Raw genomic sequence first — 27798 nt, forward strand, 5'->3', positions numbered from 1 at the left:
TTTTTGATCCGACAGTCTTACATCGTGTTTACATGATTACAGTGGATCACGCCTTGGCAAGTAGTGCCCCCAAAGTGCCCCCATACATGAAGTACTTACAAGTATCACGTGATCACCTCGCACATGCCGCGGGAAGGAACCCAACATGGCGTTCTTCCATCTGACGCCAAGTCTTTTCTTTCAGAATTTGAAGGCTAGACTCAGGTAGCGCTGGAAAAACTAACATAATATAAAAGAAAAATAATCCTAGTAATAGGAAATTCACAATGATGTTTCAACAACCGCACCAGCAAACACTCAAGTTTTCTGCAAAGCCTCCAACCACGTCCTCGGTTCAACCAGCTTCGTCTGCAGAGTCACAGGATGACAAAGGCTTTCGACAGCCGATCACTTTTGATGGAAAACGGATGCGAAAGGCTGTTATGCGTAAAACTGTCGATTATAACTCTTCTGTTGTTAAACAAATCGAGGTACGATAGCTTTTACTGCCCTTATAAGTCTGTGTTCACGTAACGTCCCCACTGACTTTGTACGATGCGAAATGTCTCAATCTTAGTTGTGCGATTCTATTCCTTTCAATGATTTCTGAGCCAAGAAAGGTTAGTTTTCGCAGAGAAAGCCTGTTCGCTTTCTCGAAAAGGCCTTAGAAAATAAATTGAATACAGGGTTTGAGATTTTTATTTCATTACAAGCTCAAGAAATTACGAGTACAAAAAATCACTTTGCCTCACTTACCAAGCTAATGCACCGATCAAATCGAAACTTCAACATCCCCCCCCCCGGGCAAACCCCGGGCATTTGAACTTTTGAAGATTGGATCGTTCAAATTCCCGCCCCCTCGGGCCAAAATGGTGTTCAAATGCCCCTCCTAAAGAACAATCGTTGTCGGCTCCTGTCATGAGTTACTACAAAAACCACAACTTTAACATTGAAACTAATGATTGAAAATTGAATTTATTAAGTCGGACAATGTCAATCAGCAAGCGTATAAAGCTGCTCTAACTCCGAAACACGGCGAAGGTTGTTTTAAAACGAGAAATACATAATAACATATTTAAAATGAGTTAGCCGGCTACGTAGACTGTTCGAGTAGTAGGGTATTCTGCAGTTTAAGCCAAAGTACTGGTTTTTCATTCGACAATGTTTTTTTTTTTTTTTTAACTGTTCACTGCTGTTTTATGGCTATTCTAAAAGTCTCTGCAGACAAAAATGCGGGAGAAAGGTGCAGCTTGACTGATTGCATAAAAAACTGCATCGTTTAAAGAACTAGAAATACATATTAATTAGTTAGCCGGCTACGTAGAATGCTGTTCGAGTGGCAGGATATTCTACAACTTAAGCCAAAGCGGTTTTTCATTCGACAGTGTTTATTTCTTTCACTATTCACTGCAGGACAAAGCCGCAGCTTGACTCATTGTATAAAAAATCTACATCGTTTATATACAATCTATAAAAACAAATTAATATTTAAGCATCTCACTTTTGAAGACCTTTTTTTGTAACATTTTTTTGTAATGCTATATCTCTTCCTTTAAACCCCTCCATCTCGTCCAAACACGTATTTATAGCTGTTAGCGACTTCGGCGCCCCCCCAAAAAGCGATTTGAAACCTGACACTTCCGGTTCAATTTTCCCCACCCCACCCGCGCAAGGTCAAATTCCCCACCCCCGGGCACAGAGAATAGTCAAATGCCCGGGGTTTGCCCGGGGGAGGGATGTTGAAGTTTCGATTTGATCGGCGCATAAGGTTGGGTATAAAAGATGTCTGTTTCTTTGCCCGTTCCGATTGCTTCATTCCGGTGGAAGTAAAGCTGTTGGCCCAATTAAAAGTATTATCCAATAGAGACAAAATTAAGAGACAATTTTTTTTGCTAAACTATTAAAGACAGAGCCAGTTTCAGCCATCTGCCGCCGAGCCACCTTGCCACAATTACAATGGCAATTGATAAAGCGCCAAAATCCAAAAGTTCAAAGGCGCTGTACAAAAGTGAGAAAAATTCATTACAAAAACATGGGGGCTAAAAATATAAAAAAATGTTCAGACAAAATTAAAATACTCTGCTTCCTTGCTTTACTACAATTTAGAATTTACCTGCGGTTGAGTAAAAAAAAAAAACATCCGTGACACTGGTCCTCATTTTTTTTTTCATCCACTCTTGACCTGAATGAACAAAGCCGACCACAAAAAGGATCCAAAACTTGTAGCCAATGGCATTGTTCCTTGATTTTCCATGTGGACATTACATATCAGATCATCAGAAAGCTAGTTGACTGTTAATTACAGTCCAATCCAAGCCAGAATTTAGTGCTTACCCCGTGAAATCAACCCTGGTTTGCAGAGAACTGTTGTATCCCGACCATCCTGAATAATCAATTATTACTCTCAATTTCTTTTCTTTACACTTGTCTGTGGCTTCTTTAATTTTTTCAGCTGCAAATTATTCACTTTTACTGGAAGAAAAGAAATCACTTTATTGTAGCTTCCTTTTACAGTGCAGAATAAGATCTTGAAATTTTATGGAGCTGTTTAGTATTCTTCAATCCATGTACCATGACTGTAGTCTTGTCTCTATTACTTTTCATCTTTCAATGCGTTTTGATTGAAATGGATAGGAACTGAATTCTATTAATCACTGAAGATAAATCAGAATAGATAATCACAAAGAGTTGTATCTTTTCCAAGAATTTCATTGAGATTTTGAACGGTTGCAAAGGAAAGTAAACTTGGATATGTTATTTTATTGAAAACGTTGGTTGAAATGTTTAAGCAGGTGAGCAAAGGTTTAACCAGAGATTGTCAATTTGCCTGGTGGCTGGCCCTTATTGAAACCCCTGCTTTACAGTAGATTTTTATTGATTTCCGATTGATTGATAGTAACTATCAAAATTGTGGATATGTAGCTATCGTGGTTCCATCCACCAACATCCCAACTGAACCATAAAATGCATACACCCAAAACTCCATGTGAATCTAACAACTTACAATACATATCAGTATCACTGTAGAGATTGGTCATCTCACTTTGTGCTTTTAGTTTGTGTTCCCTTCAATTTGATCAGGGATACATGTGGCAAATTACATACACCAGTTCATTTTTTTATGCAATATTTACTGTTGCTATATCAAAGCTGTTACCTGAGAGGACTTGTAGTGAACCTAAAGCTCAGAGTTTAGAAGCACAGACCATGAAATAGAAGGTGGTCCAGCCAAATATGATGCTAGTTCCTTGCTTTAGTGGGTTCTTGTTTGGTAAATCTAGTAGTCAAGGTCATTTTGTGATAGTGGGCCAAATTTATTGACTTCACTGCTAACCAAACTTGACATGATCATTGAGATGGAGTTGAGTTTGGTAAGACTGAGATATAGATTTTAGTGATAATATATCAAACTCTGTTTTCTCTTTACAGAACAGAAAATGGTTCAAAGATATAAGCAGGAGAAGTGGAATGCAGCCTGATGATTCCTTCTCTTCAGATGTAAATATTAGATTTTTGTTTCATTCTTGTCACAAGTTATGTTTTAACAGTACAATCCTATAATACAATCTTACTTTACAAAATGAATTACCAGAAAACCAAGGGGATACTCAGGTATGCAATTCATGTACATGTAGCAGGGCAGTGTAAATGAGACCAAATTGTCAGCCTCCCAAAAATGTCCCATTTGTCACCTGATTTGTTTAAAACTACATGCAGTGAAAAGTTCAACATCTCAGAAAGTAACCTACAGAATGTAACCCAAAAGACCCTTTTGTTTTGCTTACTTGCCATCCCAGACCTGTTTACAAGCTTTAGCTTGCTATTCAAATGAAGATGCCTTTATATGTGCATGGCCCTCCGTCTTTAGTTGGTGAGACAGGCCAATTACTGAGTAGCAATAATCAGAAGGTAATGATAAATAATTAGTAATGTCTAATTAATGTAATGGTAATTTCTTTACAGGTTTTTCCACCAGGATGTCTCTTGGACAATCCAATTAATGCTGTGACAACAAAATTTGTCAGAACATCAACAAATAAACTGAGATGTCCAATATTTTGTGTGGCGGTTAGTACAATAAATCTTGGTAATTGTTTGTGTGTTTTTAAATTCGTGAGAAGCACGTGTATTAGGATGAGTCTGTCAACTCAAACATTTTATGTATTGTCATTTTTTGAAATCAACATAATTTTAGAAACCATTGCAATTACTGATGCCAAAACTTTTCATTGTTTAAGTGCTTTGTACAGATCACAGTTAAGTGAAGCAATCAACATCAAGTTCTAAATCAGTGAACCATATTCACTTGACAGAGTAGTCAAGATTCTTGTACATACATTTTCAGCCTAATTAGCCAACAAGAGGTCTTGTGTATTGTATACCTACATCAACATTTTTTTAGTTAGCAAGAATGAACCAAACCATGCTGCGATCACAAGACTAGAAAATATCATATTTACTCTGATAAATAATTATCTTCATTCAGTCAATTTTGTGTATTTTAAAATGTATTTTAGTGGACTCCAGAGGGACGTCGACTGGTAACAGGAGCATCAAGTGGAGAATTTACGCTCTGGAATGGACTGACATTTAACTTTGAAACAATACTGCAAGTATGTAGCTCACAAACCAAGACAATTATTATAATTCAGGGCTTGAGAGAGTTGCTACTGGGTTAGGATGCATTTTTGTGAACTGTAAGATTTTTTGTTACTAGTAAGATTGGTCAACATGAATATTATTGTAGTTTGTGTTATGGAGTGGAAAACGGACATAACTGGTAAAGATCAGGCTGTCTTGCTTAGAGAAGTGTCCGTCTAGAGTAGGGTAAGTAAAGAATATATTGAATTACAACAGGGATCAATGTCATTAGACTGTTACCCCCAAAGGTGATTAGGTATCCACCTTACATGGAGTTAAGTCATTTTCTCACACACCACTGGTAGTCATGCCAAGCCGACTGTTTCAGCCTGACCTATATTATAAATCCAGAGAAAAGAATGTGTACAACTTAGACACAATAAAAATGGAAAGACTACCCAAAATACAAGGTCTGTACATTCATACCAACACAATTTACAAACTGAATTCTAAGGGTGGGCGGGTGGGAAGGTCAGTAATGGCAGGCACAACAAAAACAACTCCCCCCCTTAAGGTCACATGACCTATACCCAGGCCCAGGCTTAGTTCCACTCAGCCAGTGGAAGATTGCCCTTAGGTACTAAACAACAGTAGAGAGGTGTCTGCCCTTATTCTCACAGTTGTTTGTCTTATCTAGAGATGTTGACCTTGCATAAATGTTGATCTTTGCAGGGAGTGTAGAAGTAAGGAACTATAGGAGGACACACTTATTCTAGTAGTGCTTTATGCTATCTCTTGTCCACTAGGGACAAGTAAAACTTTGTTTGTTTGGTGTGAAGAGGCTTACACTTGTCTCTTGGCTTGGTGGTTTTCATTGGGTTATACTTTACTATCCCCGGGAAATGTTGTTCAGGTACTACTTCATGTACAATGTTGGCTTAATAAGTTAAACATGGAGAACGTGCATACTTTAGGCTGGTAAAACTGATACCATTTTGGAAAAGAGTGTTGTCATGTGCAAGAAATGCTTAAGGGGGGCAGCATCCAAAAAAAAATTAAAACAGTGGAATCGTTATAGTAGTGGTTTAGTTTTGTTAACAATGACCCTACTACTGCACAGAAACTAGTATTAATTATGTTTGGTTGTGGATTGGTAGGAAGGAAATGGATTGTAACTTTAAAAAAAATAGACAATTTTTTCAAGTTCTTCCTTTGTATTTTAGGTTTTTCGTGAAATAGTTGACCAAAATACAGAAAAATTCCCATTACAGTTCCCCTTTAAATCGACAGGTTGATTGTCATGTAAATAAAGAAGCAGAACTATTTCGTTGGGAATTATTCCATGTTTCATTTTCCAGATATGAACTGAAAAAGTGTGAGGTTACTAATACACAGATTTTGTATTTGTTTGCTCTTGTGGGCTACTGCTTTTCCGGGCTTGCTAGTTGTTTTGTCTGAAGAAATTTGGGTTTGAGCACAGAAATGTTTCATGTTGCGGAGATTAGTTGCATTATGAGTTGTATTGTTGTGAGCATTTTGTACCAAAAACCGTTATCTCTCTACAGGCCCATGACAGTCCAGTGCGAGCAATGGTTTGGAGTCATGCAGATAACTGGCTGCTGTCATCCGATCATGGTGGTTTTATAAAGTACTGGCAGTCCAATATGAACAATGTGAAAATGTACGAAGCGCACAAAGAACCCATTCGAGGATTAAGGTTAGCGACTCTGGGTCCAAGAACGCAACAAAATGGATTGCTTTTACCTGTTCTTGTCGGTATAGTAGAGCTTATAAAAAGTTTGCTAGAGTTAGTGTTAGTGCAACAGATGCAACATCTTTTATCCAGCAGCAATTGCAGAGAAATTAGGGGCAGAGATTTGAAAAGGTAACATGGAACCCTACAGGATATCATGTGAAATGAATATACCTATTTGTATGACTCTCCAACAAGTCTACAGTGGTCAATTTTAGCAAAACTGTGATGTTGTTTCAATTTGGGGTTTAAGCATTTTGCAAACATTTCAAATGATATCCTGTAGGAGGTTTTCTGGTAAATAATTTTATAGCATCAAATAATCTAATAATTATATTTTATAATGCTTAAGCTCTATTAAAAGAAGAAAGCATAGCTTGAGCATATTTTTATCACGTTTAAAGGTATTTAATATTTAAGGAAATAAATTGATTTGATTTGAATAAAGAGGGCATGGCTGACAAAATAAAACATTTCCTAATAAAATAAACACTGCTAATAAAATTACCACCCATGAACACACCATCTATAAACCTTGCTCAGTTATAAATCAAATGAAATAAAAATTATCTCCTGTGTTATTACGCACTCCCTTATTTCCTTCCTTGGTTTTACACAGTCTTCCTGTTCTCAATGTAATATTTACAACAATGCTTTCAAACTTAGGATGTTATGTAGTTTTATTGAACTGCCCTTTTGCTGTGAAAAAAAAAAAGGTCTTACTTTTTATTAAAGTAGGATTCACTTGCAGTCACCATCTCTTGCACTGGTTTTCAGAAAGGTTTGAAAACTTCAAAGGATCAGTTGTTTTACCATACTTCGAATGAACAAACCCTCCATTCTCACTCGCTCCTGTAAGATTAACCGGAAACTGTAGTTTTTCCATGAAATTACCGGCAAAATTCTCTAGATTTTATCTTCCGTGGCTACTGGAATTAGCTTTTCTTTTCATTTCTCTTTTCACAGATTTGAAACTATACATTGCTCTTTCTGTTCCAGACTGGAGAATTGTTTTTCGTGCATGCACCACCAAAATAACTCTTCTAAATTTGAGCCAGAGTACAACTGTTTTGTTTGGTTTTAGCCACCTTGTATTTCCATGACAAACCAAAATGATTCCAGGTGGCTACAATCTTATTCCTTTTGGCCAGTTTCAGTTTACTGGAACTCTTCCATTCTTTCATTTTTTTTCTTCTCACATTTGCCTCATTTGTGTTGGATTTTTTCACAACTGTGTTCTTCATTGACAAGCAGGGAGCATTTTGGAGGAGAAATAATAAGCTTTGTTTAAGAAAAATTTGAAACAGTGAAGGGTGAGCAAATTGTATCCGATGAAAACAACTGAAGGCTCTTGATCATGATAATCCATTGTTAATGTTGTTTGTCTTATCTGTTGTGAGTCCTTAAGTGGCTGTGGATAGTTAAGCTTAAGACTGAGCGGGCATCATGTAGCGATTCAGTTTGTATCCATTTCATTTTGATGAAATCTTTTCAAGAATTCCTCTGATAGCAATAACAGATATTAAATATTCATCAGACGTTATAGATAAAATTTTCAGTGAGCAAGCAATAACAGAAACTGCCTTCAACACTTCCTTCATTGTTTTCTTTGATCTATTTTCCAGTTGAAACCCTTTCCACTCTCTGTGGTCTAGTCCTCACCGAAGGATTCCTGGATTTTCTTTTTTTGCCTTGTGTAAAATGGCATCCACGAACATATTTGTAAACAACAACCCCCTTGTGTATGAAATGAACTTGCCTTTTGTGTCACGTAGCATGTAACACTTCAATCTATTATGTGACAGCTGTTGTCAGCACCAAATTAGTTATCACTGCTCATCACTGCTAGGAAAAATCTTTTGTGCTCAACTGGAAAGAAGTATCCTTCACTTGTAATTCATTTTATATTGAATTGTTTTTTTTTTTTTTTTTTTTTTTCCAAAAGAAAGATGTTTTAATCTCATTGAATGAGATCTACCTGTCTGTAAAGTGAAATGATAAACAAAGGACAACATTAATAACGACAAATTATATATTATGAAAACAGAAGCCTGAAGAAAAAAATGCAATTCAGAGAAAAGATACATTGTCAAAAAAAAAAATTACAAAAGAGAGAGGAGCTTTTTCAAACGGGGAAAATTGTTCCATTTGCCATTGTAATAATAATATTTGAAAATTTTGGGTTTCCTTTTGAAACATCTGCAAGTGTAAAAATACTGCTTTAAATAGAACACACACTGGAGTTGCTTCTTGCATGGCTAACTTTCCCCGTGCAAATCCCAAAGCTGAACCCAGTGATCAATGCAATAGCTGTTGTGCAACCTATAGAATTTCCAACCATGCATTTTCAGACCGCAGAAGTCATAACAAAGTGCAGTAAATTATTGGTGTTGTGGGAGGTGGCATGGTCGAGTGGTTAGAGGCACGGACTCCTAATCTGGAGGGCCCAGATTCAAGTCCCCTCTCTGACGGTCACTAACTTGGATTTGTTTCGGGGTAGTCCCCTGTTCCAATCCTCAACCATGGTTTGTATGTAGCCAACTGGTAAGCCTACCTGCCAGTTGAGATTTTTAAAATCACCCGGCCCCACAAGCTTCCAGCTTTAAATCTAACAGTGTATTAATAATTTTACTTTACCTTTTTGTTTTAATTGAGCAAGGCTTTGAGTGATGCAAGGTAAGTACTGTAGGTGTCTAGTTCAACGGTTTTTCACTACTTTTACAAGCTGCCTTAAATGAGTGGTGTCCTCCCTCTTCTACCCCTACTTCAACATGTTGCTGCTACCTTTCGGCACCCAATGTTTTTTTCCTCTGGCCTCCATACCCCTACACCAAACCAACAACTCCCTCAAACACACATTGACACACTACCACCCCTCTTGTCCTTCACACACATTAGATGCACTCCGCTTGGCTGTTTACTCACCCATCAGTGTTAAGCCGCAGGAGGAAGAAATTAAGACAGGGCATCCATTTTCCTTTGTACTTGAAGAGGATCTAAATCATGCTGACTGGGGGATTTGACCTGATTTGGCCAATATTTAGTTTCCAGGGTGGACAATTTAAAAGTAAAGTCTTCACTGAGGTTTTAATGCAGGTAGTTTGAACAATCTTCCTCAAGTTGTTTTGCTGTTGTGATAGTGCCTTCAAAAGTGTATAAACTGAGATCGATTGCTTGGGAAAAGTTATGGGGCAAAGGATAAAAAACCTAACCCCCCCCCAATCCCCCCCTCCCTCCAGACACTCATCAGGAAACTCCAATTTTGTTTTGTTTTTTTGTGGTAAAAATATTGTTTTTTTAGACCCCCTTACCTCTGAGAACCTTAATTTCCTTTTGTGGAAAAGGAATAAATGTAATCATAAGTTAAAAGGAAGAGAAGTGCCAAAGTTTCCAAAAGAAGTCCTTCAATGGATTTCTGTTTTTTTGAAACCACTGTAGAAGGTCATAACCTGGAATGTTCGGACTTCTTTTGAAAACCTTGGCACTTTTCTTCCTTTTAACTTTAATCATCATGTGTTTTACTAAGTGCCACACAACTACCAAACTTTTCAGTTTTTATTAAGAGTAATAGGTGTATTCTGGAACCTTAATTTTACCTATGAGGGTCATGGCTATCCACTGCATTGCTTTGTGACTCATGTAGCCAGTAACAATAATCAAACTGAAGAATTGCAAAACGTAAAAAGTGAACGATGCTGTAAAACTATGTCAAACTACACCCCTTTTTGTTATAGTTCACTCCATGCCCTTATTTTTTGTGTTGCTCTTAGTGGTAAGAAAAGTTGACAAAAGCAATTGAACTCATTGGGCCAGTTATTTAAACAGAGTCTAACTTAGGCCCTGGCTTACAACAATCAGTGGGCCTTCAAATCTGTTTGTAAGTGGTTTACTTTAAGTAGATAAATAGTTTTCTAGTCTGGGATGCAAGCCTTCTCGTCGGCAGCAGGCAATGTTTAGGTATGATTGTTGGCAAAATTGAAAATGGGCTAGAACGTGGTTTTGTTAAACACCGTCTAAACTGTCTTTTAATAACTGACCCATTAACTTCTTGCAATTCCCCTTTTAAAGTTAAGAAGAAATTTCTTCCCCTTAGTAATAGTGTGATTTATCTGTCTTGCACCCTCTGCTATAATTTGATTGTTCAAGAAACATGTTCAAAATTATGCCTTTCACAGTTGACTTTGGACAAAAAGTCCATTTTCTCACCAGCACCTTACAGAATATAATTATTATCTTCTGAACGTCAAGAGAGGCCAAGTTTAGCATATCCTGTTAGGTTAATTACATTAATCCACTTATTTATATTCTCTATATTTCCTCCATTAACCCCCTGGGGGCTCATTAATATTTGTGGTCTTCCAAAAAGGAGGGGGTTGGGGGAATTAGAAGGAGGGATTCGGGGGGGGGGGGGGGGATTCCAGTAGACCTGCACCTTTTTTAAGCTCTGTCTTCACTGCCTCCAGATAGCCTGCAGCTCCATTGTTTTTTGTGTCAAGGTGCATAATTACGATAATGTAAGATGGTGCAAATGGTGCAGGTTGCCCTACTTATTCCATAGTTCGACTTCAAAGTGTCATGGCCTGTGTTTTGCCTATTGGCATCTATGTGCATTGGCCTAGTCATCTTTAGTTTATTCCACGTTGTGAGATAATAACTGTGGTGGCTGCCATGAAAGACAAAGGCAGTGCCTGATGCAAAAACGTACAATTCAGATTGGAACTAGGGTGGGGCTTAGTAGAGGGCTTAAATTTTTGTCTTTGAAAGGTGAAGGGGGGGGGGGCGTATTAAGGAAGGGGGAGCATTAGAGGAAATATGATAGTAGTACAAACAAGTGGAGTAATGGAGAGGTTAATAGAGTGCATGGGTGCAATGTCTGCTCTTGATTGTGTGTACACTCATGTAAATCATCATTCCAATATCTGTCTTGGGATTGGCAGGGGTGTGAGTGATAAATATTGACTTTTCTCTAGAAAACAGCTTGCTTGAGTGAAAAGTAGTTGATTAAATTGTAATTTGATGGCCAGGATCATAAATGTGAAAAACCCTGTATTTAGAATCTCTAGAAAGCAACCAACTCTTGTGGGGAGCAACCCTTTCTGACACAGTGGTCATTTTTGAGAAGTTCAAGTTTGTAAATATAATTAGTGGATAGGAGTGTGCTAGGTATGATGCCTGGAAGCATTTTAACCTCTAAGGAAACTGACATCTTGAATTGTTAGATCCGTGCACAATCAGGTTGTGCATTTCGAAACCACAGCAAATTTCTCTCAAATGTTTTTCTTTTTTTTTATTATTCTCCACCTTATTATGATACAATATTAGTTTACAGAAATTTGTTAAGGTATGGCAGGAAAGCCCAAAGAAACCATGGGGCTTATACAATGTGGGCTTTCCCTGCTAAGCTACAAAGAAGTAGTAATTTAGTATGTAGGGTAAGTGCATGGGGGGTGGGGGTTACGGTATGGAGAAGCTGCATACCTCCATAATCCTTATTTCCTTCAAGGGTCCTTTCTTGAAAGTCCTGCTAGCTTACTGGGCCCAAAAAACTATTTTCTGTACTCGCTGTTTATCAACAAGGATAACGTGTTTATTGTGTTCGAAGGCTGTCTATAATCTTGATGACTCTTGTAAAAAACATTGGGCAATTTTGCAAGAGAAATTTTCACCCAATTATTGGCAAAAATGGATAAAAAAAAAAAATAGTTCCAGATCAGGGCCAGTGCAGATTTGGAATGTAAGTGGGAGATTTCAGCTTAAAAGCATACCAAGAAAAATACTCAAAGTTTACCTGGTATTTTGTACAGGATCTTTCTGTGTTGTGCGTTTTGAAAACCCTACAATACCGTAGCAAATGCTACTCAGTAGCATCTATTTGAATGGTTATCCTTCGCATTTTTATCCAGACACTTAAAAGCTGCAAACAACTTGTGTGACATAATAAACAGTACTATAAGCTTCTCTACACTGTGTGCAAGTACCGGTAGTGCCCAAACTTTTGTTTGGATGACTGCACCTTAGGATAGTATCCTCAGGCCCAAAATTCAGAACCACCTTGCACAGCATAGAAAACAGCACCTCAGGAAAGTACTGTTCAATAGCATCATTTAAATGGTTGCACTTTAGGATTTCATCCATAGATTGAAAAATTAGAACCATCTTTTTCAACATAATAAACAGCGCTGCAGGAAGTACTGCTTGATAGGTTTTGTTTGAATGGTTGCTGTGTGAGATTTCTGCAACAGGACCACCCTGTGGAAAATAATAAACCAAATCACAGGAAAGGACTGTTCAGTAGCTTTCATTTGAATAACTCAAATTATTTAGTACCTTGTAGAATAAAATTCAATTAATAACTACGAAACCAAAGGGAAGTACAGCTCAGTAGCTTTCATTTGGATGGCCACACATTAGGATTTAAACCACTGACTCCAAAGTTAGAAACACCTATATACAGGATAATAACGGAAATCATAATACAATACTGCTCATCATTAGCTTTCATTTGAATAGGCCATCTAGAGGTTTTCATCATGATCCCCTTGTGCTGTCATTGCAAAGCTACTGAGAAAATCTCTGAATGAGAACTGTACGCCTTAGCATGAGTGGGGCTGGATTAACAGAGACACAGACAGTGCCGTGCAATTTTAAATTTTGAAACAATTTTGTCATGTAACTGATAAAATTTTGACTTAAAACTATACATTGAAAACAAATGGCATTAAAATAAATTATATTTCGGAAATTCATAGCTTGACATAATCGTACGTTCTGAATCAAGTAATAACAGTTTTAAACTTGTTATATGGTTAAAATATTTTTGACTGAGTCGAACGGAATGGAAAGATATTATTATTTTGCTCTTGGTCGTGGTGCAGGGACCTTACTGTGCTGGATTTGAATGCTATGACTTCAAGCCGAATATTTTCTTTCTGGCCCTCCCACTCTGTCAGTAAATGCATATTGTACAGATCCAGAAAATATCCATACCCCCACCCCCCCCCCCCCCCCACAGAAAGTTTTTTGTTTTGCAGGAAATTCCAATTTAGCTTCATATTTTAGCTTCTAAGACCCCCTCCCCCTAGGAATTTTCAATGACTTTCCATGGGGTGGGTATGGATTTTTCCTGCCACTGCACAATACATACTGACTTTAAGAACCTCCTAGTATACATTGAGAGAAATAACGTAGAAACTGCATGGTGCTATTTATATTAAGTGACCAATATAAATACAAATAACAAAGTTAAAATAACAAATTATTACAATAAAAAATGAAATTGAAATAGACTAGTGGAAAATTGTACAACATTAGTGCTCAGCAGCTTTCATTTGAAATGTTAATGTTGCCATTGAGTTTTTTGCCTATGGACTCAAAAGTTAGAGCCACCTTGTATGGCAGAGTAATAATATTATAAACAGTGCCACAGGAAAGTACTGCTTTATATAGCTTTCATTTGAGTACTCACACTGTAGGATTTGATCCGCAGACTCAAATGTCAGAATCATATAGGACAGTACAATATACGTACCATCACTATACTACTCAGTAGCTGTCATCTGAATGGTCGCTCTTTGGGATTTCATCCACAGACTCATACGTTAGAGTAACCTTGTACAGTATAATAATCAGCACCACAGGAAAGTACTGCTCAGTAGCTTTCATTTGAATGGTCACACTTTGGGATTTCATCCACAGACTTGAAAGTTAGAACCACCTTGTACAGCATAATAACCAGCACTACAGGAAAGTACTGCTCAGTAGCTTTCATTTGAATGGTCACACTTTGGGATTTCATCCACACACTTAAAAGTTAGAACCACCTTGTACAGTATAATAATCTGCACTACAGAAATGTAATGCTCAGCTGGTTTCATTTGGGTAGTCACACTTTATCTTCCAATCAAAAAGGGTAGAGCCACCTTATGCACAATATAGATAAAATGCCACAGGGAGGGAGATTCTCACTTGCTGCCGTTTTGAGTGATGTCACATTTTAGGATCTCATCTACAGACTTAAAAGTAGGAGGTACAATCATTACAGTAAGCTTTTTCAAGGTGTGGCTTAAGAGTTGAAGGTTTAATTTTATTTGAGGATACACTGCATAATCAAAAATGTGTTATTACTCTTTCAGCTTCTCACCCACAGACAATAAGTTTGCCTCTTGTTCAGACGATGGTTTGGTCAAAATTTGGGATTTTTACCGATGTTCTGAGGAGAGAGTACTCCGAGGTAAACTGAAATTGAATCAGCTGTACTGATAACTCACATTGTGCTCTCTGGGCTGCCTTCTTTGTTGATTGATTGATGATTTTAATAAGACTTGGCGCCTGCTTCAGATCCTGAAAGTATTCTGTTGTGAATTCCTGGCTACAATTTTATGTGTACAGCATGATATTGGTATGGCTTGGTTAAAATATGTTTAAATGAAGTGAAAACTATATCATGTTAACAAAGAAACTATAGAGGAATTTCACTGAAATATGATCTTAGAAAATAGACAGCAGGAGTGATAATTTAAAGTGTAGCTATACAAAAAAACTGAATTATATAGAACAAGAGGAAGTATGGTTGTTTGAGGTACACATTTGCAGTTATCAAATTATACAAAGCCAAAAGGATTTACTTTGGTCCTGTTGGTTTGACATTTTGCATTTTTTGAGTTTTACATGGCAATTTTTCATTTTTGCTACCAATTTTTTTATTGAGTAAAAAAAGTTTTTTTTTTGTTATAAAACAGTGTAAACATTTTGTGATGCTGTTTGCAGGACATGGTGCTGATGTTAAGTGTGTGGACTGGCATCCAACAAAGAGTATTGTGGTGTCTGGCAGCAAGGACAGTCAGCAGCCAATCAAACTGTGGGACCCCCGCACAGGATATTCACTGACAACTCTGTAAGAGCTGGAGTATTGCATGTCTTTGTTTAGGGTTTTCTAAAGAATAAGAATGTTAGGGTTCTGGGATTGTGCGGTTCCAGAAAAAAATCCATACCAACTCCATGGAAGGTAATTGAAAATTCTTAGGGGGAGGGGGCTATTAAAAAGTCAAAATTGTAGAAGCAAAGTATGAAGGTAAACTGGAATTTCTGGGGAAGGGGGTGGGGTGGGGTATGGATATTTCCTGGAACTGCACATTCAGAGATGGAGTCAATTGATAAATCAAAAGACAGTAAAGATTAATTAAGCTTATTCATTTAGTGAAAATTGAAAACAGTTTACTTACCTATCTAAACATCACCACAGTAGATGCTTTGGATATTACTGCATGAGTAAACCTGACATATTCACATGAACCTCAATGATACCTTACACTGTATATGCTGTGAGTCTACTTATAGCTTAGTCGGTCAAGCTTCTGATCCATATTAGGAAGGGCATGGTTTTCAAGTATTGTTGGGAACTCAATGTTAAGTCTTTTTACAGTGCTGTGCTGCCAACAGTGAACTTCCAAACTTTAATTATTTCCCTTTTGGTGCATATTTTACATCACTAAACTCTGCTACAGGTGTTAAAACAATCATTTAGAGCTTTTTTGTTGTGGCAAGCATTAAAAATGCTTGACAAAGGAATGCTGACAGATTGAATGTCCTCCCCATCCCTTCCTCCCTCAAACATTGGTAAAGTTAATAAATTAAATTAAATTAATGGAATGAAAATTTGTCGAAACTACTGTACAATTTAAATTTTCTAACTCCATTAATTTGTTTTGTTTTTGTTTAAAGGCATGCTCACAAAAGCACAGTCATGCAGATCCGATGGAATCAGAATGGAAACTGGTTATTGACTGCATCACGTGATCACCTGTTGAAGCTGTTTGACATCCGTGCCATGAAGGAAATACAAACATTCCGAGGTCACAAAAGGGAAGCAACAGGTGAGAATGGGTTTAATCTTGAAAATGGATTGATTTCTCTACTCAAATTGTACCAACAACTGGCTTTTAAATTGTACTTTAATCCATCCATTTATATGCCAGAAAGTTTGCATTCCTTCTTTCTGTTTGATAATCCCATAGTTTTACTTATGTCTCTATCTCATACTGATAAACTTGTTGTTGTTGTTGTTATTTTAGCAATCAGCTGGCACCCCATCCATGAATCTCTGTTTGTTAGTGGTGGATCGGATGGATCCATGATGTTCTGGGTGGCAGGGTGAGTGCATGTATTATTCACACTGTTGTACCTGATACAATGCTCAGGGGTGTTATGGGTAGCTTATGTAGCTGGCAGTATTGTTTTACATGAAGACAAAGATTTGCGATTGTTGTTGCAAACAATAATTATTTTCTTCAAGGAAAACTTGTTTCATGAGAGTTAATTCATCCTGCCATTAAATGATTTTAGCCTTGTTCTTTCTTGGAAAACCTGGGCTGGTGGGTAGGGGTATGGGTGTCTTCAGAAATCATGCAGTAGAGACATGGATGTGAGCTTCTTTTCTTTTTTTCTTGGGCTGTGCTGCCAAACATTAGCCACCATGAACTATGAGGTGAAGTAGAATATTTCCAATAACTTGAGATTTCCAGGGAAGCACAAACCCGGTAATAATGTGAGGCAAGGCATGTATTATTTTTCGTTTGCATTAAAAATATGATAATAAAAATGAAGAGTTGATGAAGTGTATTACTCTTTGATTTTAGGCCTGGGTTGCTAGGCTGAGCAATGACCATTACATGTTAATACTTTAATGTTGCACCTGGGGAAAAATAATAGAGAGACTACATTTCTGCAAACAGCAAATGACAGAAATGACCATGTGACCATGTTTATCCTTAATTTGCTGCTCGCTGTTTTCAGTTTCTCAGTAAAATTGAGTTAAGCTTTGCATTAACATGAAAGGCTAGAATTGTTTTGCACTATCCTCATCTATATGCACTTATTTTTTTTAGAAGACATACAAGTGAATCGTGAATCTCACGTTTGCCATTTGCTGTGAACACAATTCTAAGTCCTTCTAATCGCTCAAAAGGGAACTAATGATACAAGAAAACAAAGTCAAAATCAAAAAGTCATTTCTGGGCATTTTTAGGCTAAACCTTTCTTTGTTTGGAAAATAATTTTTTGATATTTGTTTATAAACTTGACCCTGTTATGTCTTGAATTAGAGCGGAGAAGGATGTGGGTAATATGGAGCAGGCTCATGAGGGAATGGTATGGAGTCTAGCATGGCACCCTCTGGGACATATACTGTGTTCAGGATCTAATGACCACTCCAGGTAAGGTCTCTCAGCTGTTATGGGAAGTTTATGTTCTTTGTGTTGTATCATATATATTGTAAATTAGGCTCTTAACCAGTCACGGGGCATTTAGTGGCTTGTATGTTTCATTGTTAATGGTGCATCCCTGTCATTCAAATAGAATTATAAAATAACACATTAAATAAATACATAACTTTATTTACAGTCAATCCACATCATGTGTGACCAGTGTTTTTTCGAGAATAAAATGAACATGTAATGTCCAGCACTTGAATGGAATGTTGAACATTTCTCTGGAAATCTTTCCGAAAAAGACACAGTAACTGAACAAAAAAGATTCAAAATACTTGGGAAACAATTGTTGTTCTTGAAATACTCAATACTGTAATGTAAAGAAAAATTCATAGCTTTATATACCATCAATAAACTAGGGAAATTTCCAGAGTACCAGGAGAAAAAAGCTGTCGGAGCAAGGATAAGTATCAACAACAAACTCAACCCACATATGACAGCAAGCCCGGCAATCAAACATGGGCCACATTGGTGAGGCAAGTGCTATCACCAATGCACTATTCCGGCTCCCCTGCACAAGTTGCAACATTAAAATTTTATTTCCAGTTAAGGCAAAGATTGTAAATTACGTGTTTTAATTAAATGTTGGTTTAATTGCTCAAGGCAGTGACACTCTCTTTTTTTGGTTACTGTTTATGTTCAACTACTTACAGTACCTTGTAGTAAGGATCACCAGTGTATACTAATATTCTTCTTGCTTTTTTGAACTCCTACTTTCTCAAACAATTTCTTGTAATTCCAAAGACTTTTTGAGATAGCTAAAAACCTTCTGAACCATTTTTTTGTCATTTATTTATTACCTTATCAAATGGTTATATCCTAAGTTTACATACTTTATTCACTTGTTTTATTTTTCTTTTAGTAAATTTTGGACTCGCAATCGACTTGGTGACAGAATGAGAGACAAATATAATCTGAACATTCTAGACACAGAAGATGATGCTGGTGAGTTGGACATTCCAGTTTGTTCTGGCCGTTTAAGTGAAATCCTTCCTAAGGGTAAAAGAACAGTAGTGAGAAAACCCCCTAAAATGACACTAAACTATTCTTTAAAACTAGAAATACGTGACTCGCAAAACCTCGCAAAGCTAGTGCTGGTTGGAAAGCCCTCTTTACTCGTATTGTAGCAGTAAATGAGGAGATAAAAAGCTTTCTGAACATGGTGAGCATGGTGTTTTGGTAGTTCCACAGGTTAGTTTGCGGTTGAAATCTATTTCTGACACGAGGAAATGTACAACGGGCGTGCAGCGCTGTCGTGTTTGATGAATTTATTTCCCACAGAAAATTATTTTACTGTGGCCACAAAACGTGTAATTTATTCAATGCAATCTTTGACAAAAAAAGATTTCTGGAAGAAAGGGAAAGATTCTGCGGGGATTTTTCCATCCAGTGAATATTGATGAACATTGAAGTTGAAATTTGACAAATTTATTAACCTCGCTACGTTCGGAAGGTGGACATTTTGCTTGATAAAACACAACTCTGTATAGGATTTTATGGTGTGGAAATTCTTTATACCCTAATGCCTTTTATTTTTGTGTTGGTTTGTGTTATTTTCACCCATTGTGTAAAGTATATAAAAATTAGGCCCACTAAAATTCGCAGAAATGAAATTTAAACATGCTACTCCTTTGCTTGTTATAAGGATTGTTCAGGGTGGTAATGACTGTCTTTTGTTGTCTGTGGTTGCATTAATTTGCTATGATAGTTTTAACTCTTTTTCTGTGCGTAAAACCATTGCCCTAGAAGATTTGTATTTTCATCATGGAATGTCATTTGTGAAATATATTATGTTTAAAGAGCCAATGTTTGACAATGTTCCTGAAATCTAACTGCTATTAAAATGAGAGAATTATAATAATTATAATTCTCTTATTAACCTCTATGCTCTTGCCCCCTCCCCTCCCCTCTCCCTCTACAGAAGTGGTCAGAAGAAATTCCAGAGGGGTGGAGTGTCAAATCCCAAAGGCCAACAAAATGTAAATGTAAATTGGAATTTGCAGTTCGGTGGGGGTGAGGGTGGTCTTAGAAAAAATCCTTTATTTGAGAGGGGCAGAGCTGTTGTGAAGGGCCATAACCCTTTTGGCTGAAGACCCTTGAAAGAGCCTTGATGTTACCAGTGATCTTGACATTTTTTTGTTGATTCATTGACTCACAAAACTGTGAGATTGTTATGGGCATGAAGCTCGTTAGAACACGTGGCTAAAAACTTTATGACGGCCGTGGGGGTATGGAGATTTTCTGGAACTAAAGATGTTGAGCTTCTGCTATGTCTGGTATGTATGAATGTCTTTTGTTTTATTTACAGATGGTGAGCACCCTGGTGTTATCAGCACAGCTATTCCAGGAATGGACACAGCATTGAACCCAGCTGAAGATTTCCCAGATATTGATAGATATGACTTGGGAGAAAAAGGTCAGACAATACAGTTTACCGGCAATCTGCCTTCACTTGGTCTGTGTATTAGCATAAGTAAAGGGAACTTGACCAGTATACCATCAGTTGGACATCATGCATGGTTGATTTTAATTTGCTCTAATGAGGGGCTAAGGTTCAATATTTCAGTGCTTGTATCTCCTTACAGTGACCAAATTACCTTATGAACTCTGTTGTTTAAACCAAACATTTGTTTTCACTCCCCACTGACGGAGCACCACAGTTTCTTTAGAAACTAACCTCCTTATCCATATGATTTTGGAAGTGTTATGTTAATAAATAAGTAGACTGTACTTTTACCCTGCATGTTATTGTTGTCATAACTGTATGTTTGGGAAGTGCAAATAAGTTTGATTTTTGAAAACAAGTATTTTTTTAGGTCGTTGCACCTTCTAAAATGGATGTTCTTGTGTGGAATTTTCTGTATTATTTAAAACAGGTACTTGGTCACTTTTCGGCCAAATTTGCTTCAATCCATTACAAATTCACTTGAGTTTCCTGTGCCTGGTAACTTCTTTTGGTGCGTTTTGAGGGGTTAATTTTTTATTTTATTTAATTTTTTTATCCACATTATTACTTGTTTTGCTTAAGTTTACAAAACATTTCTGTCTTTGTTTTGGAATATAAATTTGACATTTCAGTGGTTACACTTTGCAACCTGTTGATATTTTGGTGTCATATTGCAGGCCCTTCTCTTGGATTTGGCAATTCACTAGCAAACAAGGCAACTCCTACTCGGCCTAAGCAGTCAGAAATACAGAATCCTGGATTCACTCTTCCCAACTTCAAAAGCAGTCCTTCAATTCCAGGCTTTGGTTCTCTTGGAGAAACAACCGCAACTGTTGAAAATGGAAATTCATCATTGCGACCAGAAGCTCCAGCATTTAATCCTGGAAAGCCTGCTGAACGGAACCAGAGCCAGAAAGGTCCATTTGAACCTCCAGCTCCACAAAGACTTGTGCCACCTGTTACCATTAAACAAGAGCCAGGGAGGTTTGATGGTCCTCAAGGTGACCACAACCAGTTTAGTCATGGACATCCCAGAGGGGACTTTGAGGCTAGGAGACCAGGAAGGGACTCCTGGGATGAACCTAGAGGACCTCCTGGCGATTTTAAACCTCCGAATTGGCGTGACCAGGGCCCTAATGATTTTGGGCATGGCAGAGATTTCAGGCCTGATAATGGAGGACCAAATTTTAGAGGACCTCCTCAAGATAGGTTTATTGGGCCCCAGGGTATCTTAGGTTCGCCGCCAAGGAATCATGAAGTGGACTCACGGCCTGGGTTGCTTGGACCTCCGCCGCCACCTCAATCCCAGGGATCAGGTGGACCACAGGCTGGTAATGATTTCCCTCATCAAGGTATGCAACAAAATTTATTTCTTACTGAGAAAGCAAAGGGACAAGTTAAGGAAGTAAAATATTTTTGTTATCATCACCAGACACTTTTGACAATGTCATTGGTATGAGTGGAATGCGTCATTTTTGTCACATAAAAACCTGATCAATAGGAGGCGTATGATAGTCATCAAAACTTCTTGGGTCATCCTTCCTCTTGTTTCATTCAGTTTATGATATGTCAGTAGATTTGCCTCCTTATTGCCTGAAAAATACCCCATCCCCATTCAGAACATAACCATGACCAGGCGAAGTGAAGTTAACCAAAATTACTGTTTAGAAATAAGTATTTATCAATCTCTAGTATGACTTTTTTTGATGATTAGAATTAATACCGTCCACTCTCTTTTCTTAAGGTTCTGTGCCTAACAATGACCCCAGGCTGGACCAGGGGCCTTGGCGACCACACCCCAATGAGCGTGAAGAAAACAGGAATGAGCTGTCACCAAGATTTGACATGGGCGATCAGCACCAACGGCATCCTAATGACCTCAGTTCAAGGGGCTTTAGGAGGGGTGCTCCAAGAGGGCGTGGCCATGATTCACCCCCTGTTCATGGGCCAGACATGCAAGGCTCCAGTCATGGGCCCTCTCATCCTTTTATTAACAAACTTGGTTCAAGAGGTTTTAAGAGTAATGGTCCAGGACGTAATGACAGTAGGGACCCACGTTGGGGTGGGCCTCCAGATGAGCCCCCACAAGGAAGAGGTCCTGAGGAACCTCATGGTGAGTCTGTTATGAACGTTGTTTTTGTCCGTTATGTTTACCATCTTACCTCTTTATTTTGTTCACTTGTGTTTGCTCTTGTCTATCGTCGTAATGTTGGTTGCACAGTTTCTGTACATTCACTCCCGTTGTTGGGAACTGACACTGCATAATTTGGGTTTAAGGCAAAGACTTTGAGTGATAGCCATATACATAAAGTTAAGGGGACTTTACTGGACAGTTAAGGTTTTGGTCAGTGCTGAACAAACTAAATAGAAAGAAAATTCCGAGTTTAAGGACGGTTCCTCCTTTTGCTTCTGCGCATACGTTATGTACATCTCGCGATGGTCCAAAAAAGTCTGGTTTCTATCGGCAGTGCCTGCTAAAAAAGAGATTTTTTTGCGCGATTTAGAACTACGTGGGAAAAGCAGATCTTGGCAAGGGTAATTGGAATCCAAAAAGAAAATTAGGGGTAACCATGCATTTTCAGAGATAATTAAGCTTCAACTTGGGAACAAAATTCCATACACTGTTTTGTATTTTGGTGCTTTTTAAAATACTTTACTTAATTATCTCTAAAAAGGCGTGGTTACCCCCAATTTTCTTTTTGGATTTCTATAGCCCTTTCTAAGATCTGCTTTTCCCGCATAGTCATAAACAGCTCAAAAATACTTTGCTATTAGTAGGCACCGTCCATAAGAATTACCTCTTTTTCTTCAAGAGCAGACACCTTTCCTGGATCTTGTTTCAACTGCCAAGAAAAAGACGTGTGAAACTGGAAAAGGTGTCTGCTCTTAAAGGGTAATCTTAACGAGATTGATCTGAGGTTATAAGTTCTGAGATCTCTTGAACAACCATTTTGTCATCAAGCATTGCAAGTAAAGTTCTTAGAGTTTTTGTGTCATCAAAAGCTGGCAACTTTTTACCCCATTAATAATTGGGAGTTAAAACGAAAAAAAAAACAGGCTTGTAAGTTCTCTACTTGAGTAAGTTATTTTTGTAAGCTTATTATCACTTATTTACAGGCAAAAACTAACTAAAGGAAAGTCCTATGTTTCGGCGACATCAAGGGAAACTAAAATTAAATATGCGATTTCAAGAGTAACTGAGGGTTCAGAGTCACTAATTTGCATAAGTTAGACAAAGACCTTAGCGCAAATTGACTCTGATTGTACATTTAAACACTGAACTCTCAGTTACTCTTGAAATCGCATATTTCATTTTAGTTTCCCTTGATAATGGCGCCAAGATGTCGCCGAAACGTAGAACTTTTCTTTCCTTAGTTTTTGGCTGTATATGTTTATCTAGATCATTGTTGATTATTATCATTTATTGTATTTTATTGTACTGCTCCGTGTTTGTCAATACAAAAAAAAAAAAAAAAAAAAAAAATTAGCATCAGCAAGCTCACACCAATCCCATTAAGAGAAACACATAATTTTAAGCTGTCACATTTAGAGATGAAAGTTGAAAGGTCAATGAAAACTTTGGAAGGAGCTGAAACCGTGAACAGATCAAAAGAGTAATCTTTCAGCTATCCATTTTATGAGGGTCTGTAAACAGTTGTTAAACTAGCGTGTCTATAAGTGTGTTTTGGTGTTAGTTTGTTGCACTCTCATGCAGTGGAAAACTCTCTTCAAGGCATTTACTTGAGATAAACCTGTGGTTACCATGATCAATATTTAACAGAACTCTCATGCACTCCCCTCTGGAAAGTATTTAATGTTCTGTATTTCTTGTTTCAGGTCTCTTTGACCGACGGGACAGCTGGGGATCTCCACAGCACCCCCATGATCCTCGGGGGCCACCACGCGATGAACCACGTGACCCACGCATGATGAGGGGTCCAGGTCCCCCGCCGCCGGACACGAACGAAAATAAGCCAGCTATACGGCCGTTGATGAGCCTAAGTCCTCCACCTTTGCCAATAGGACAAGCAGGGTTTGATTTCAGTCTTGATGATGACTCGTGGAAAGGTACACCTGACAGGCGGGCCAGGAAGCGCTCAGGGGAACAAGAGGGATTCAGGGATCCCAAGGCCATACGACCTGAGGATGAGTGGAGAAGGGGCCCAGGTAAGAGCTGGAGCGTCATAATGATGAAAATGTGGTGAAGCTCGTTTGAATTTGGGACTAGGCGTTACGTTCTAGGCTATTGCAGACGTCACATTACCAGTGTTGTGGTAATAATGGCTTAATGCCATGCTTCATTGTCCCGTTTTCCTTCAGCTTTTCCTTTTCCCAAATTTGCTCTGTGATTTGTTGAAAGCTGTGCTTCATTAACTCGATAAATTTTGTGATGGGTCTTGTTTCTATAGAATTGATAAAAACCCGCGACAGAGAGCCAAAGTTGCTGTTCATGTTTGTATGTTAAACTCTGTGGAAAAACGTGGAAAAGTGACTTCATGTCGTTTTATTATTCTTATCACAAGATATAGCCACAGTGATGTACAAAGTTAAGAATGGACTTGCACCGGCTAGCATGGCAGAACTTTTTAGTACAAGTGATGACACATATTTACTTAGAAACTCTGATTTTATCATCCCGCGGTACAACACGGTGTGTTATGGAAAACACTCAATACGATTCTTGGGGCCGTGCATATGGACTACATTGATGTTGGATATTAGAGAGTCACTAACTCTATAAAGTTTTAAAAGAAATCTGTGTGAGCTGAATTAAAGTGCTATCCTGAACAATAACGATAACTGTTGTAACCTTTGTTCCACCTTGTTCCATTTTAGGATGTATGAATTTGCCAATGGTTGCGAATTTTAACGTAGTTGTAGCACGATTGTACTTGTTTGAGTTCGTTTTGATTTCTGCCCCAATAAGTCCACAGGACTAAAAATTTTGACACCTCAAAAAAATATATTATTATTATTATTATTATTATTATTATTATTATGTGCAGTTAATAAATGTATGAATGCTAAAATAGAACCACATAGGGCGCGCAGCGTAACCTATGCGATCTGAAGTAACTATAAACAAAAGCTGCTGAGTTATAAAAAAAAATTGGCGGTAAAAGATAAAAATCTAATAGACAATCTAAAGCTCTCTAATACTAAAACTATATTGAGCTCCTATGCTATTCCCCTCAGGGAAAGTCAAGTGACGGTAGCTTTGAAAGTTCTCACTATTATTATTATTATTATTATTATTATTATTATTATTATTATTATTATTATTATTATTATTATTATTATTATTATTACTATTATTATTATTATTATTATTATTATTATCTTTTTTAATCGAAATAAATTGTGAATTGGTTTTTAATAGCTCTTTTTTTTATATACTTTTAACTTGTAAATAGTAATTTGTGTGGAATATTTTAATAAAGATTATTTCATTATTATTATTATTATTATTATTATTATTATTATTATTATTACAAAAACCATCGGCACCCAGCGTATGTCATAGGGATTTCTCTACGTTTTGTTTGTCTTAAAGATCAAGGCCCGCCAGAGGGCTGGAGAGGACCAGAGGACACTTTTGAAGATGGGCCCTGGCATGATGACGACAGAGGACCTTTCCCTCCAGGAGACGGTCCCATGAGAGGAAGAGGAAAACCAAGAGGAGGGAGGAGAGGGCGGGGAGGTAGAAGATAACACCTGCTTCCAACTACTACCCGGTGGTGAAGTATCTCCGTTCAGTTATGTTTGGAGGACGTGTAAGTGGAGTAGAGCTGATGCCTCCTCCTGTTATACTTTTGTATTATTCGCGTCATGAGAAAAACGTGAACATAGCTTCCATTCGCAGAGTGAATGAAAGATACACAGCGGTGCTGACTCGTTGTGAAATATACCCAAAGAAACTTGGTACTGAATAAGCGGTCAGAAAAACAATACGACACGACGGCACCATTTGTATAGGTATATATTGATTATTCTCAAAACGCTGGATTCCTTTTACACCAGTCGTTAGGGACCGCTGCATCCGATTACAAGTAAAATAAGTGAGTTTAAAAGTACACATGCTTTCACATTCCCAGATACCCTTGTTGGTAGCCCGCAGTAGAACAGGAAGGTCATGAATGGAATTGGAGTGACACGTGATAATAGTTTTTTGCACGTGTGTACACCGGGTTTTGGAAGCGTATTTTTGCTTTACTTATACTCGTATTTTGATCTATCCTAGAAGTCCCTGTAACTTTTTTATTGTCGTGTGGTCTTCCCTTTTTGTTGTCCCATTTGCTTTGTTTTGTTTCATTTTCAAGCGTTTTCTCATTGTAAATTACAATTACAATTTTAATGGTAAAGACAGAAGAGGCGTTACTGTGCTTTATTTCTAAGCCCGAAAGACGAATTCTGCAAACTTAGCAGCACATATTGTGTTGAATATGTTGAAGAGAATTCTGTTGTATAGAGCGGTTTTCAATATTTGTATTACGAAAACCAAAGTTATGTACGGTCTAACCAATCACAACAGACAATAATGGCATATTGAACCAATCATCTCTCGTAGCAATTTTGTGCAACCATAGTAATTGAGTGATTGGTTCTGAATCCTCACCCGCATCCTCAAATTTGATAACAATGGTGCTGTTTGTCTCTTTCTAAAACGATTGCCTTTTATTAACTATGGTGTAACGTGAGCTATTCTCGAGAAGACACGTGTTTGCAGGGCGTGATTGGTTTAATTTTACTGCCAATTGTTTGAAAAAGTGGCTCAAGATCAACCAATTTCAAAGTACATTACGTGTAAACCAAACTACAGCAAATGTGAATTAGTTTCGAGCCTTAAGTTAAAACGCTTTTTTGAAATATTTCTCCCTACTACTCGTTTTGTTTTTCATCACTTGTCCGCTTGACAGTTTAGTTTGTTAATATTATGAGGAGAATTCAGATGTTTGTGGTGTGGGGATTAAAAAATTGCAGAACATTTCACTTTACGGTGGAATTAAATATCCTGAAGAACTTTCTTAATCCTTGCCCTATCTGCAATCTTTGATTATGAAATTGTTTTACATGTTATGTATGTGTCAAAGATAATACAATGCAATAAATATTCTTCTTATGTATCATGTTGTCTTGATTGATCTCTTCGGAAATGGTTTCAAGTTGTGCGATTTGAAGAATGGGCTGGGGATTGGATATGGATAGCTTAGTAACTGTTTAGGCGGGGGGGGGGGGGGTGAGGGCGCGGAATGAGAGAGGGCGACAAACAGGATGCATATGCCGCGTGGGAAACGAAAGAAACATGATTATGCAACATTGTATAACACTTTGAGCACAAAGCGGATGGAGGCACCAATTAAAGGGAGGAAACCATTTGTCTCCAAAGTCAGACACTGGAATAAGTTTGGAAGAACCTTGTAAACGGCTGTTACCACACATTGTTTGTAACGCGAAACCAGTGGCGTTTACAGAACTTCGCATAAGTGAAGGTCCGCTGTCCCGGAGTGAAATCGTTTCAACCTGAATTAAAATTATTTTGCCACCTGGACTTAATTATTATTATTTTTTTTTAGCGGAACATGTCAGGTGGTGGTGGTGGTGGGGGGGGGGGGGGGGTAGGGCTCAGAAAAGATCAATGAAGAAAGAAGTGCGTGCACCTAAGTTTGACTGAGATTAACATTGTATAAAAGCGAATTTTTGTAATAAGGAAATGCCTGAAAAGAAGCAAATTGAAACGCTGACGCCGGCCAAAAAGGAAGCGTCTAATAGCGGGA

At 37.8% G+C, this 27798-nt stretch overlaps 1 protein-coding gene across 1 annotated transcript; it reads left to right on the forward strand.

Annotated features, from left to right (window-relative positions):
* The first annotated feature begins 112 nt into the window (after positions 1–112).
* LOC146477241 (uncharacterized) lies at positions 113–27147 on the forward strand. Its single transcript, XM_085113688.1, has 16 exons — positions 113–470; positions 3409–3477; positions 3943–4047; positions 4497–4592; positions 6126–6277; positions 14446–14543; positions 15080–15206; positions 16034–16185; positions 16384–16462; positions 17413–17523; positions 18440–18522; positions 19886–19993; positions 20701–21375; positions 21768–22136; positions 23861–24190; positions 25578–27147. Exons 1-16 carry the CDS (start codon positions 267–269, stop codon positions 25733–25735), a joined length of 2916 nt encoding a protein of 971 aa, XP_084969814.1. The 5' UTR covers positions 113–266; the 3' UTR covers positions 25736–27147.
* Positions 27148–27798: the final 651 nt, after the last annotated feature.

This window comes from Pavona decussata, unplaced genomic scaffold (genome assembly GCF_977016875.1).
Source record: "Pavona decussata unplaced genomic scaffold, jaPavDecu1.1 SCAFFOLD_71, whole genome shotgun sequence".
Lineage (NCBI taxonomy): Eukaryota > Metazoa > Cnidaria > Anthozoa > Scleractinia > Agariciidae > Pavona > Pavona decussata.

Bases quoted from the DNA above. Each gene is read 5' to 3' on its own strand.
- LOC146477241 (XM_085113688.1), top strand. From the start codon at position 267: ATGATGTTTCAACAACCGCACCAGCAAACACTCAAGTTTTCTGCAAAG. The intron at 3,478-3,942 runs GTAAATATTAGA...ATTTCTTTACAG, and splicing joins ATGATTCCTTCTCTTCAGAT to GTTTTTCCACCAGGATGTCT. The intron at 4,048-4,496 runs GTTAGTACAATA...AATGTATTTTAG, and splicing joins GTCCAATATTTTGTGTGGCG to TGGACTCCAGAGGGACGTCG.